At 47.4% G+C, this 12,208-nt stretch overlaps 1 protein-coding gene across 5 annotated transcripts; it reads left to right on the top strand.

Annotated features, from left to right (window-relative positions):
- Nucleotides 1-109: 109 nt before the first annotated feature.
- On the top strand, nucleotides 110-8,730 carry zc3h4 (zinc finger CCCH-type containing 4). 5 transcript variants are annotated; one of them, XM_058081033.2, is made up of 14 exons: nucleotides 110-448; nucleotides 2,811-3,099; nucleotides 3,169-3,276; nucleotides 3,360-3,564; nucleotides 3,822-3,964; nucleotides 4,210-4,288; nucleotides 4,437-4,570; nucleotides 4,707-4,808; nucleotides 4,945-5,056; nucleotides 5,163-5,272; nucleotides 5,354-5,808; nucleotides 6,160-6,425; nucleotides 6,511-6,696; nucleotides 6,758-8,730. In XM_058081033.2, the coding sequence occupies exons 1-14, from the start codon at nucleotides 369-371 to the stop codon at nucleotides 8,392-8,394; spliced, it is 3,906 nt and encodes a 1,301-aa protein (XP_057937016.2). In that variant the 5' UTR covers nucleotides 110-368; the 3' UTR covers nucleotides 8,395-8,730. The 5 variants fall into 5 exon arrangements, with proteins under 5 accessions (XP_057937016.2, XP_057937017.2, XP_078648875.1 ...); XM_058081034.2 differs by having other exon boundaries at nucleotides 6,761-8,730; XM_078792749.1 differs by having other exon boundaries at nucleotides 6,163-6,425.
- The last annotated feature ends 3,478 nt before the right edge of the window (nucleotides 8,731-12,208 follow it).

A 12,208-nucleotide genomic window follows, 5' to 3' on the forward strand; every position in this document is an offset into this window, starting at 1 on the left:
CGCCTGTGAAACTAAATATAGGGTTTATATTTTGCACGGCACTCGGTCTTGTCCGTGAGACGCATACAAGAACTTTGAGGTAGTGACGTCATTATCGGAAAGGCCCGCCCATTTCTGTGTGAAGAAGACAGTCGGCCATTTTAAGTGTTTCAGTCGTCATTTCACCTCGCTTCAGTAGGACGGAGAACGTCTGGACTCAATTTCAGCAAATTTCTCTTACAACTGTTGTGGAGCACTGCCTACTATGAACTGAAATTCAACTAAATCCAAAATCAAGTAGATCCTTGTGAAGTGACGCATAAGCCAGTAGATTCCAGTGTCGAGTTTGAATTTTTGGCACCTTCATGTTAGCTAACGGTTAAGAGGAAATGGCGGTGGAAAGCATGACTGTCCATCCAAACTCCCCAACTACCAACCACGAACACAACAGTCTCCTGACTGACGAAAGGTCGAGTAATTCTACAATCATGTTTCAATGAAACTATTTATTTGTCCTGTGCTTTTACACAAAAGCCCGGGATGCCTTTTTCCTTTTTTTGTCAGAGGGATTAAACTCGCCTTTTCTGGAAAAACGGTAAAGAGGTAACGAACTGTATTGACACGACGACGCCAACTGGGAGGCCAAATAACGTCCGACATAACGTTTTCCCTTCATGTTATTACGTTATCTCACTCGGACGGTTATGCGACTTAACGCGGACTAATAATGACGACCTAAAGAGAAGGCCGAGGCACCTAGACATACTTGTCTTTGCCATCAACTTCGACGAATAGACGACATCGTCGAATTGTTTGCGTAAACTAACCATTAAGTTTTTTTTAGTGTGTGAGTATCTTTTATTTGGACGTGGGAAACAACTCGATAGAGACGTGTGCCCCTTTGGGGGCTAACTTAGCTTCTTAGCTAGCTATGTTAGCTCGACGCCAAGCTAACAGCTAAGTGTTTTCATAACCATCCTCGACTTTGTAGCTCGTTACGTCACATAAGTAACCCTGCGTCGTTCACGCTACGAAGGAATATTCGAATTTCTTCAAACATTTTCATCTTTAGTAACCATTTACGACACATACGTGTTATTAGTGGATACTGTAATAACCAGCTGCGCATGAAACAATTTGCCAAATTAATGCGATTAGTTGGTTTATTACTTTTAAAATTCGACAAACACCAATTCATTAACAAGATTTATCAACGTCACCTTTAAAGTTCATTCGTAGGGCAGCTTAACTACCAAATTCTAGCTGGTGCGAGATAGTGCTGTTTATTTAACATGTCCAAATTGACTTGCCCCAAAAATGTACCAAAGTTGTGTAAAATGTCTGCAAAGCATCCCAGAAGTCAAAACACAAATCTTGAGTTTCGACCTAACCCCCAGTTCCCAGTTGGCAAAATGAATATTTCAGTTTAGTCAAATTTCTTAACACCCATCAAATCCCTCCAGTGACCCCAAGTTGTTAGGGGGAGGACTTTTTAATGGTTGTGATTGCAAAATATGGAGAAAGCCTGTCACAGTAAGTATCCCCCATTTTAATCATGGCCCTTTTCTTGATATCAGCTAAGTTGTGGACACATTGTGGAGTTATTGATGCCTCTTTAACCAATGTGCATGGTGTGTCCCACAGAGAGGAGGAGAAATGTACGCTCAGTTGAATGTGAAAGCTCTGTAAGGGTGTGTTTGTAAACACTTGGAGACATTTACGGTGACTCTTGTGTTGTTTTCCTCCATAGCTATGTCATATAACTCCTCCCTACTTAGTCCAGTTGTATGTCTGTCAAATCATTGACGTTCAACAAGTAAGTCCCTTGGCAGGGAATAGAAAAGCCTGGTTTAGATGTGTTTGCATGACTCGCAGCTTTGGAGCTGGTCGTCTCGGCCTGCGGGTGACGTGAACAGGCCAGAGAGGTCATCAGTTTGTCCATGCAGTCCCTCCCTCCATAATGAAATCAAATCCTACAGCTTTAGGATAAAGAACACTCTGTGTGCTTTGACTGTTGAAGTGACAAGTAACGGTGTCAAAACTGCCCTCATGCTTGTTGTCTTGCCGAGATCTGAGTAAGAAGACTGTTGATAGTTTTGAGCTTTAATTTTGAGAAAAGACGAGAAGGCCCACCCCACAAGTAACTATGTTAAAGTATCCCTGAGCAAGATCCTGATCACACAGTTGTTCCTGATGTTGCGTCATCAATAACTCAATCAGGTGGCAAAGTGTGCTCTGATTGCCTTGAAGTTCCAAGAGTGTTATACAAGTAAAAGCCCATGGGGTTGCAATGAGAGGTAGTAGGACTGCGCACACCAGCATGTCTTCTCTAGTGTCCTTGGTGGCCTCTGTCAGTCTCCCAGCACAGCAAACTCTTTGTCAATTAGTTGCTGATTTGACCCCACCCCCTGCCCTCCTCCATGCCTCTTTCCAGTGTGTGGCCTTCTTGTGATCCATGTCAGTTGCAATCTGGTGGTGGTGGAGCTCACATGTAGCTGTTGTGCTCCAGCTGTGCGCCACACTCACGCCACAGCATCTCCCTTAAATGCAGCATCACAGCTACGGGTAGCCAGTGGCCCCTCATTAGGTGCACATTCTAATTAGATCGAATGCATTGATCATTATGTCCATTCATAGCATCCATAGCGTCCAAGAATAACATGTCATTAAAAAAAGATACTAAACTATGGTTGCGGACAGAAGATAAGTGTGAGAAAATAACTCCCAAGTTTGTTTATGTCAGTATGATAGTTGTGATTGTTTACTTGACTAATTGTGTGGCATGATGTTGCTCTAAACATGCTTTAAAAGTGTTGTTTACGTCCATGCAGGCATGAGGAAGGCGAGCTGGAGGAGGGCGAATTGGAGGACGATGGGGGAGATGTGGTGATGGGAGGCGATGCGTCTGCCGCAGGAGGAGGCGGCGACGGGGCAGGTGAAGCTGGTGGAGGAGATGGAGTGGCAGGAGACGGGGGTGGAGAGCGGCCCCCGCGGAGCAGGGAGCGCCACGCCAGCAGCGAGACGGACGAGGAGAGGTCGCACCGTCGCAAGCGCAAGAGGAAGAAGGAGCGTGAGCGTGAGAAGAGGAGGGCCAAGAAGAAACGGAAGTCCAAACACAAAGTAAGAGTCGTCATGACCACACAAGCTCCGTCTGGGATCCCCCTAACAACGTCAAATTGTCTCCCGCAGCGTCACGCGTCTTCCGATGATGACTACTCAGACTTCAGCGATGACTCTGACTACTCTCCCAATGAGAAGAGAAAGTACAGAGAGTACAGCCCCCCCTACCCCCCTACTGTAAGTCTCTTGAGCTACCACCACCACACACCTCAATGTCTACCGTCTTCATAATCACGTGATATTTCAACCCATCTCTCCAGTCTCACGGGGGCTATGGTGGCTCAAAGAAGGGTGGCTACATGAAGATGAAGATGGACAAGCAGGGCTACGGTGGCTACGATGACTATGAAGACGACAACTATGAAGGAGAGGAGGAGGAGGACATGGGGGATGAAGAATACGACGACTATACCAAGGAGCTCAACATGTACCGCAAATCCAAGGAGGGCGGCCGGGGTGGACGAGGTGGGTGTGAGGTGCTAAACTGTGGATGTTATTGGTTTGCACTGGAAAGTGTCACCACAGCAAACACCGTAATGTCGCTTCAATGCTGCAAGGATGTCAACATCAAATTTTGTCCTCAAAAAGTTTGCTTGATTTGGACTGCATCATCCTTTACAATGCAGCTCGTTAGGTTAAAAAAGCCAAAACAAATTCGATAGCATGTGCAGCCCTAATATTGATGAATTGGTGCCGGATAGTAGTCATTTGTCTTACTACAGGGGGCAGAGGCCGTATGAAGAACATGAGAGGCCGTGGCGGAATGAGGGGCGGACGGCGAGGAAGAGGAGGGAGCAGAGGCAGAGGAGGACGAGGTGGAAAGATGGGAGACGACGATGGAGATGGTTATGGTGAGGACATGGAGGTGAGTGCCAGCTGGTGGTGATGATTTGCTGGACATGTCCTGCCTGTCCCCTGCCTGTTTCCCCTCCCATTCTTCTACATAGTGCCTGATTACAAGTAATTGGAATGGAATAATTTAAGATAGCTTTCATACAGAATATGTCTAATTTCTCTTGGAGATGAATAAAGTATCATTCATTCTTTTGTTAAACAAGGCGAATAACCTCTCTTCTTAAGCTGTATTAAGTTGTTAACCTGTCCCTCCAGTATGACGACGACTATGACAACATGGGGGAGGATGACTATGATGACTATCAGTACAAGAAGTCCAAAGACAGAGGAAGAGGTAAGTTCAACATTTTGTGTGATAAAGGCATGAAAGATGTGGAGAGAAAATACTAATGTTGCATCAGAGTCCTGTGTAAATTTCTACACGAGTTAAGCCAAGGAGTTTGACGCTCATCTCCCACAAATGTGTTTGCTTTGCGGTGCAGGTGGCAGAGGTGGTCGAGGGAGAGGCAGAGGGAAAGGAGGACGCGGCATGATCAGAGGCAAAATGAGGAGCAGAGGGCGAGGACGGGGTGACATGGGCAATGATGATGACAACAATGGAGACATGGACAACGGGGTATGAGTTCCATCTGCTTCGCTCGTCACGTCATCTTTATTATTTATTCTGAAACGCTTCTAAACAACAAATATCTCAAGGACAAACTTTGGAACATTTTTCGTACTTGTATCTTGACGTATTGTGTGTGTTTAAGGATGGAGGAGGGGATATTGGACCAGGAATGGGGAAGAGGAATCAGCATGATAAGAAAGGAAAAGCCATCTGCAAGTACTACATTGAAGGCAGATGCACCTGGGTAAGAGCAGAAGAGCTCTGCCGCTTTCAATAGAACTTTTATCTTTACATATTGTCAGCTTTGTCATATAAATCCAGATAGCAAAAATCATATTTATGACTCCACGTTTTCCTTGTGTCATTTCTTCAACCACTAGGGCGACCATTGTAACTTCAGCCATGACATTGAATTGCCCAAGAAGAAGGAGTTGTGCAAGTTTTACATCACGGGATACTGTGCTAAAGCAGACCACTGCCCGTACATGCATGATATCCTTTACTGATACAATGCAGAAGCTACAAGTGACCTTTTTGAATGAAACATTTCATTTCACCTGGCTGTCAACATTGTGTTTCGCCTTAACACCAACTCTACGTGAATTTCCCTGCAAGCTCTTCCACACCACAGGAAACTGTGTCAACGGTGATGAGTGCATGTTCTCCCATGACAACCTCAATGACGACACCCAGGAGCTGCTCAGCAAGGTAGCGCCCCCTCGTGAGGAGTTTTCTAGATCTGCATAGGTTGGCAACTGGACCTTCTTCATATACATTTCACGTCTTCAGATGTTAGCAGAGGATGCAGAGGCTGGAGCAGAGGATGAGAAGGAAGTGGAGGAGCTGAAGAAGCAGGGCATCAACCCTCTCCCCAAACCCCCACCCGGTGTCGGCCTCCTCCCCACCCCTCCTCGCCCTGTGCCTGTAGACGGGAATGGCGGGGCGGGAGATTTTGGCCCCGCGGCTGGCGACTTTGGGGGCGTTCCCGTCGCCAACCAGGTGTCCATTGTCCCCAAGGCTCCCTCTGAGCCCGGGTCAGTTCCTGGTCCTGTCCCCTGCATGGGTGGTCCTCCTGTGCAAAACCCTGAAGCAGTTCCTTACCAAGGAGCACCCATGAACCCCAACGGGCCCCCGCAACACATGGGCCCCCCTCCTGCTGGTGGTGGCGGTGGAAAGAAGATCCCCTCCCTGTTTGAGATCAAAGTGCAGCCGACAGGACAGCTCGCTCAGAAACTGGCTGTTAGGTGAGTCCACATTCATGATTTCATTTTGACAGGAACCGCTTACACTAGGGCCACATAGAACTGTAGCGGGGCGACTTGGATACATTTTGCTCAGTAAACATGCTAAAACCAATCCAGTGCAGATTAATATACTGTATACTAACAAAACAGCCGCATTTTGAATTTATTTTCTAATTATGAATTGCCAAAGGCCAGTTAAAATATGAGCTCTGGGCCCCGGCCCACACTTGGGGCACCCCGATTTGCTTGTCTCGTTCTCTAGGATAGTATAGAAGAGCGGCCTTGCCAAAACTGAGACAGCGCTAAACCTCTAACAATTATCAAATTCCTAACTACTGTGGTTTCCCTCAGAAGCCAGACACCCAGTAGCAACCAGGCAGCGACCCCCGCACCTGGGGCCCCCCCGACCTGCTTCCCCACCCCGCAAGGCATGATGTCCCCTGACATGCAGAACATAGGCCCGGGGATGAACCAGGGGCCACCTATGATGGGAGGATTTGCGTCCGGGGATTGCCCTCCACATGGGGGTGCTATTCCTCCTCAGGGTGGAGGGAACTACTTCAACACTTTCTTCAATCAGCAGGAGGGAATGAAGATGGAAGGAGCTGTGGAAGAAGGTTTCAATGTTTCAATATATTATTGTTACATTACGATGACGTTTAATTTGCTGAGGGCTCATGTCACTGTCTACCAAAACTATAGGAGGCAAATTTAGCAACCAAGATGACACTGCCAATGGAGCCAATCAAGGAGGAATATCTGTCTCTGACCTCCTCCCCCCAGCACAACGTGTCCTCTTCATGAGAATCCAGCAGAAGCAGCAGGAGGAGGAGGATCGTGCCCGTCGCATGGCCGATGGAGGCACGGAGAAGAGCAGAGATGCTGAAGGTAAATGTTGACATGCTTGCCATTTTTTATAACCACTTATTCTTAACTCCTTATTTTGCAGCAGACTCAGGGAACTGGTACTCAAGTGAGGACGAGGATGGTGGCGGCAGCGTGACGTCAATCCTGAAGACCCTCCGACAGCAGACCCAGGCTTCTCAAAAGTCGGACGCCCCAAGCGACCCCCGTCTCCAGAAGGCGTCTCCTGCCAATCCTCCGTCTCGACCCGCTGACCCCCGCTTGGCTCGCGACCCACGTCTGGCCCGTGCTGCCGAGTCATCTCAGAGCTCTGACTCCACCCACCTTGCGTCCCCTCCTTCTTCGTCAGGGCCACCTGCAGATCCTCGCTTAGCTCGTTTGGCAGCCGCCTCAGCAGGGTCTGCCCACCTACCTGCCGTGTCCAAACCAGAAGCCCCTCTGGTCTACAAACCTCCGCCTCTTACAGCTCCAGCAGAGGAGGAGGAGACTGAGCGAGTCCTTCGGGACAAGCCCGTGCCCATTCCTTTGGACCCACTCATGGGCATGGCTCTCAGAGATCCTCGCTCACAGCTGCAGCAGTTCAGCCACATCAAGAAGGACATTGTTCTCCACATGCCGGCTTTCTCCAAAGCCATCACCTGGTCGCCTGAGGACCTCCTACCCTTACCCGTCCCCAAACAGGACCTTCTACCACTTCCACCAGGCATTCCCCCTGTGCCCCCCCTTGACCCACGTCTGTCCCGCACCCAGCAGCAACTCCACTCACAGTCTCCCCCCAGAGCACCCCCTCCTTCCTCGGAACCCCCGGCCCCCTCGTCATCATCCTCCCTCCCAGACTTTGAGCTTTTGTCTCGTATCCTGAAGACTGTCAACTCCAGCCCCTCCCAGTCCTCCTCACCGCCTCTCCCCCCTCCCCCCATGGCACTGCTGGGACAAACTCCCCCTGCTCCCCCTGTACCCACAGAGAAGCCAGTTGATCCTCGCATGGTGCGCAAAGCCCCCGCAGACCCCCGCCTCCAGCCCCAGAAGTCCGCCCTCAAGCAGCCGTCTGAACCTGCCCCCCCTGCTCCTGTCACCTCTGCAGTGTCCACAACTGGCTCCCCCCCGCAGACCATTGCCCCATACGACCCGCGGCTCCTCTCCTCTGGAGGAGCAGGGCGCAGTGTGGCGCCGGGGCCACCAGGGGGAGCCAGTGTACTGAGCAGCATCAGTCTGTATGACCCAAGGACTAACAAACCAGGGAGTCCTGGTACTGCAGCTGGCCCCAACAACTCCCCCAACTCAACCAGCACCGAGTCCCGACTTGGGGACTCCACGACGAGTAAACCCAAATCCAAGGAGCCTTTGTTTGTTCGGAAATCTGCCTTGGATCAACCTGAGCCCGAGAAGAGCGGAGAGCAAGGCACCGACAGGTACAACAGCTACAACAGACCCCGGCCCAAACCAGCACCCTCGCCCAACTCCACAGGCCAGGGAGGACCCGCCTGCACTGGGGCTCAAGGTGCTCCCGGATCCCCTGCAGACCAAGCCGGCGTTCACAACCTCCCAGTGCCCTCTCTGTTTGGCGTCGTGAAGCAGGCCAGCAAGACCAGTGGGACGGGCAGCCCATTTGGTGGGAATAGCCCGGCCCAGTCGGAGCAGACCACCGCAGAGCAGGACAATGGCTCATTGAAGGATGTTTTCAAGGGCTTCGACCCCACGGCCTCTCCCTTCTGTCAGTGACCCGCATGGGCAGAGGACGTGAACCTGGACATGTTGTTGAGCCAACATGGATGCACACAAGAGTGTGAAAAACCTTTGGGATGTGGGAAAGTCAAATGTCTATTTTAAACAGAGTTGTTATTATTCGATACACTTCTAACAGCACAACTTGCGTTTTAGCATCAGGTCGTTACCTCACACGTCTCACTTCCACAGTTTAGATTTTACTTTGGAGAATCATCACACTCTTTGCTTTTTGTCATTTGGAAGTCATTTGGAATCTAGGAGAATGACTACCATACGACTTCAATGATTAGTTTATTAACTCAACATGTTTTTAATGTTTGCCACATCAGCAACATCTCATTTGTCTTTGTCCATTCTTTCCTGAGGAAGGCCACATCAACTTACCTTTCACCCTTTTGTCCCTCCCATCCTACTGGACCATTTGGTACAAACAAAACAAATTTTCCTCTAAAAGTAGAGTTTGGTTTCCTCGCTAAGGTGCACAGTCGAGCTGGCTGAGGGCTGAGAGGTGCATCGGTGTCTCAGCTCTTAGCCACTTTTGCTCCGAGTGGAAGCCGTAATGTCTGTGACATTCTCGCAGGCAGCGTGACAATCACAAACATAACTTTATTTTACTGCCAGTCAGCATCAAGGACACACGTCATTGTCATCTGGACAGAAAACGTTTCAATTTGTGCACTTCCATACTCGGCATTGTATGCACCGAAAATGCTGAGTTCACTTATTTAATATGGAAGAGCGCAAATTTAGACAGACCTGAGCATTTGGAGTCCATTCACTTTGCAACCAAAATGCTAAGTATGGAAGTGCACCAGTTGATACTCAACATTTGTGACGACTTAGAACAAACGAGTGCAGCAAACAAATCCTGGCCGCATCATGTGGGCGGAGCTTTGGGACAACCTCCAGCAGACAGGACTTTGTTGTAAAAATAATAATACAAATGAAAAAATTGTCCATTTTTATTTATTTTTATACCCAAATGTAATCTTCTATACTTGCCATGTGTTGAATTGTTTCATACGGGATTCCTGCTCATCTGAGTAAGTCCACAGGGCAGAGAAAATGTATATTTGTTTGTTTTTTGTCTTTCAATGGAGAGGGGGCATCCATGTTCTAGTTGAGTTGCTCTTTTTTTCTATGGCTTTGTAAATCTGCTTTCTTTTGCAAGAATACCAATTTGACCCGTTTATTGTCTGTGGAGGGGTGGACTTTTCTAACTGTACACTGTAGGTGAGTATTTAAATAAAGATACAAATAATTCCACCAGATTCAAGGCGCTTGTATGGCTCGATATGATGGTTGTGATTGTTTAGTTTTATTGATGGTAGTTGGATATCAAAAGGCTGCCTTTCCAAAGATATTGCTTCTGCGGTTGTCATCTTTTGGTCACCTTATTTAGCTCTGCATGAAGGTCTGACTACAAAGTGGCATTCAACAGCAGACAGGACCATGAGGACTCCACAGGATGGGCTGATGCTGAGGTAACTAATGGAAATTTTGCTACAGTTCCAGTGTCTTCTCTTGTGTACTTTATGTATCATTTCAACAGGCGAGGACATCATGCAGACTTTGTCTTTGAATTTTTTGTCTCTGGTGGCGTGCTGCCCTCGTCCTGTTCCTTGTTGTGATCCCTCACTTGACACTTCCTGTTCCCCTCCCATCCTGCTACGCTGGCTCCAGTGGGACTGGTGAGTATTCATCCTGCACCTCAGAGATTTCCGCTCACTGCTGCATGTGTTCCTTTTGGAAAAGTGCACTGTGGTATTGTAGATAGACCCAGTCGGTACACCTTGGCGTATCTCATGAGAGCTGCATCACTAAGTATTTCTAAGATGAAGAAAAGTGGTCTAAGATGAACACTATGTATCTTACTGGCCAGAGCTGGCCCTATACCCAAAGTGGTGCCCTGGGCAAGGATTTACAGTCACAAAACAAAATTTGAATGCCATTGCTTTTACCTTGTTTTTCATTTATAAGATAATGTGTCCAGGTAAATGGACGCATGTGTCACCATGCTGTATCTTTGATGGGTAATCTTCTTAGCTGAGCTACCTGTTGGGAGCGTACTTATATTTAGAACGTGTGAGCCTCTTAAGACCTCTGTCAGGGATTTGACGATGTTGTTAATTGCGGCCCTGCGGGGGCCTGCATGCCATCAAAGGGAAAGCCTCGGTGCAATGACCCAGAGTGCAGAGAGTTCTAGCATAGCTACAATATTTTTTGCCTTTATGCAACGATGGGAAGTGTAAAGTGGGTGGGCGTCCTCGGGTACTTCTGACACAAAAATATGCACATTCACACAATTTTTACAAATTTTTTGCCTAAACGAAGCAACCATACAAATAGCTAAATGCCGTAAAATACTAATATGAGGCATTCAGATGTTGTGGTGGTGATATGTAGTATTCTACACTGGTCACTAGGTGTCAGTAATGTTGTACTCTCAGGTGAGACCCGCAAGCACCAGACTTGATCTCCGGGACAAAAGGCTTTTATTGCAGGGTTGTAATGATCTCACAACAGGACACAAGCATTTCTTAAATGGCATATTTTCTTGTTATGTCTACTATATTGGTATATTGTTAGGAAGACCAAGTAGGAGGTTTATGGATGTAGTGAAGGAGGACATGAGGGAAGTTGGTGTGAGAGAGACAGATGCGGAAGAAAGGGTTGGATGGAGGCGGTTGATTTGCTGTGGTGACCCCTGAAGGGAAAAGCCGAAAGTCTACTATATTGGTGTAATAGGACTGCAAAGGTGACTGTAGGGGTGTTATTTCATGTGTAGAGGGCTCTAATAATATTAAAAAAGTGTATTTAGGTCGTAAAACAGATTTCCTATGCACTAACTATGAAAATATTACATTTATAAATAAGCAATCCCACTTTGTGGGAGCCCCATCATCACAGTACGGTCTGGAACCAATTAACCTCGATAAACGAGGGCATTATCATCAAAGTTGACCATTCCACGTTGTCATTTTGATGGACTTCTTGTATTAGAAGTGTTTAGAAGGCGTACCCAATGAAGTGGCCATTGAGTATGAACAGAGACCACATCCGTGTGGATTGTGGCCTTCAACCTGTCGAGGGTCCACTCAAGAACAGTGACATCAGTTTGCTGGTATGTGTGTGTGTGTGTGTGTGTGTGTGTAAAATGCATGCCTATACATCTGACACACACACTCTTCTGTTCAGTAATGGGAAGACAAAATGCTCTTCCACTGGCTGCAAGTCAACATCTTTTTACAATCTAAGGCTTTTCATTCCCAAGTCATAAAGAGTACAACAACAGATTGTCAGATTGTCTCTTCAGCTTTGGTTAAATTCCTTTTTTGCTGCTGCTGCTGCTTTGAAGACAAGTGTTAGAAGAGTTTATAGCGAGGACTGCAATGCACTGGAGGATTACTTCAACATTTTATTGCTGGACAAAGCAAGACATTGTCCACATTGGAGAAAAAAAGTCACAATCAAAACAGGAAGTGTAATGCCTTGATTGACAGGTTGGCTATCTGCTTCGGATATTCTTCATTAAAGTATACTTATTTTTCTTACAACATATAATAACAACGAAGTCTTATGATAGTATGAAGAAACTCTATGCAATTATTATTATAAAGGTAAATGTCGAGCAATGACAGTACCCTGTCAAAATGTGCACTCAGAAACCACGTCCACACAGTGTACACAATGTAAGTGTACTGCCGCAAGTATTCCATTTCAGGCATGGTATTTTTATGGCACATTCTGGAAGGCTTACTGTAACGTCTTCCGTGGGGGTGGGGGTGGCTCATGATGTTGGAAGTGT

Source organism: Doryrhamphus excisus, linkage group LG8, assembly GCF_037039965.1.
Source record: "Doryrhamphus excisus strain RoL-2023G ecotype Guam linkage group LG8, RoL_Dexc_Guam_v1.1, whole genome shotgun sequence".
In the NCBI taxonomy this organism is placed as follows: domain Eukaryota; kingdom Metazoa; phylum Chordata; class Actinopteri; order Syngnathiformes; family Syngnathidae; genus Doryrhamphus; species Doryrhamphus excisus.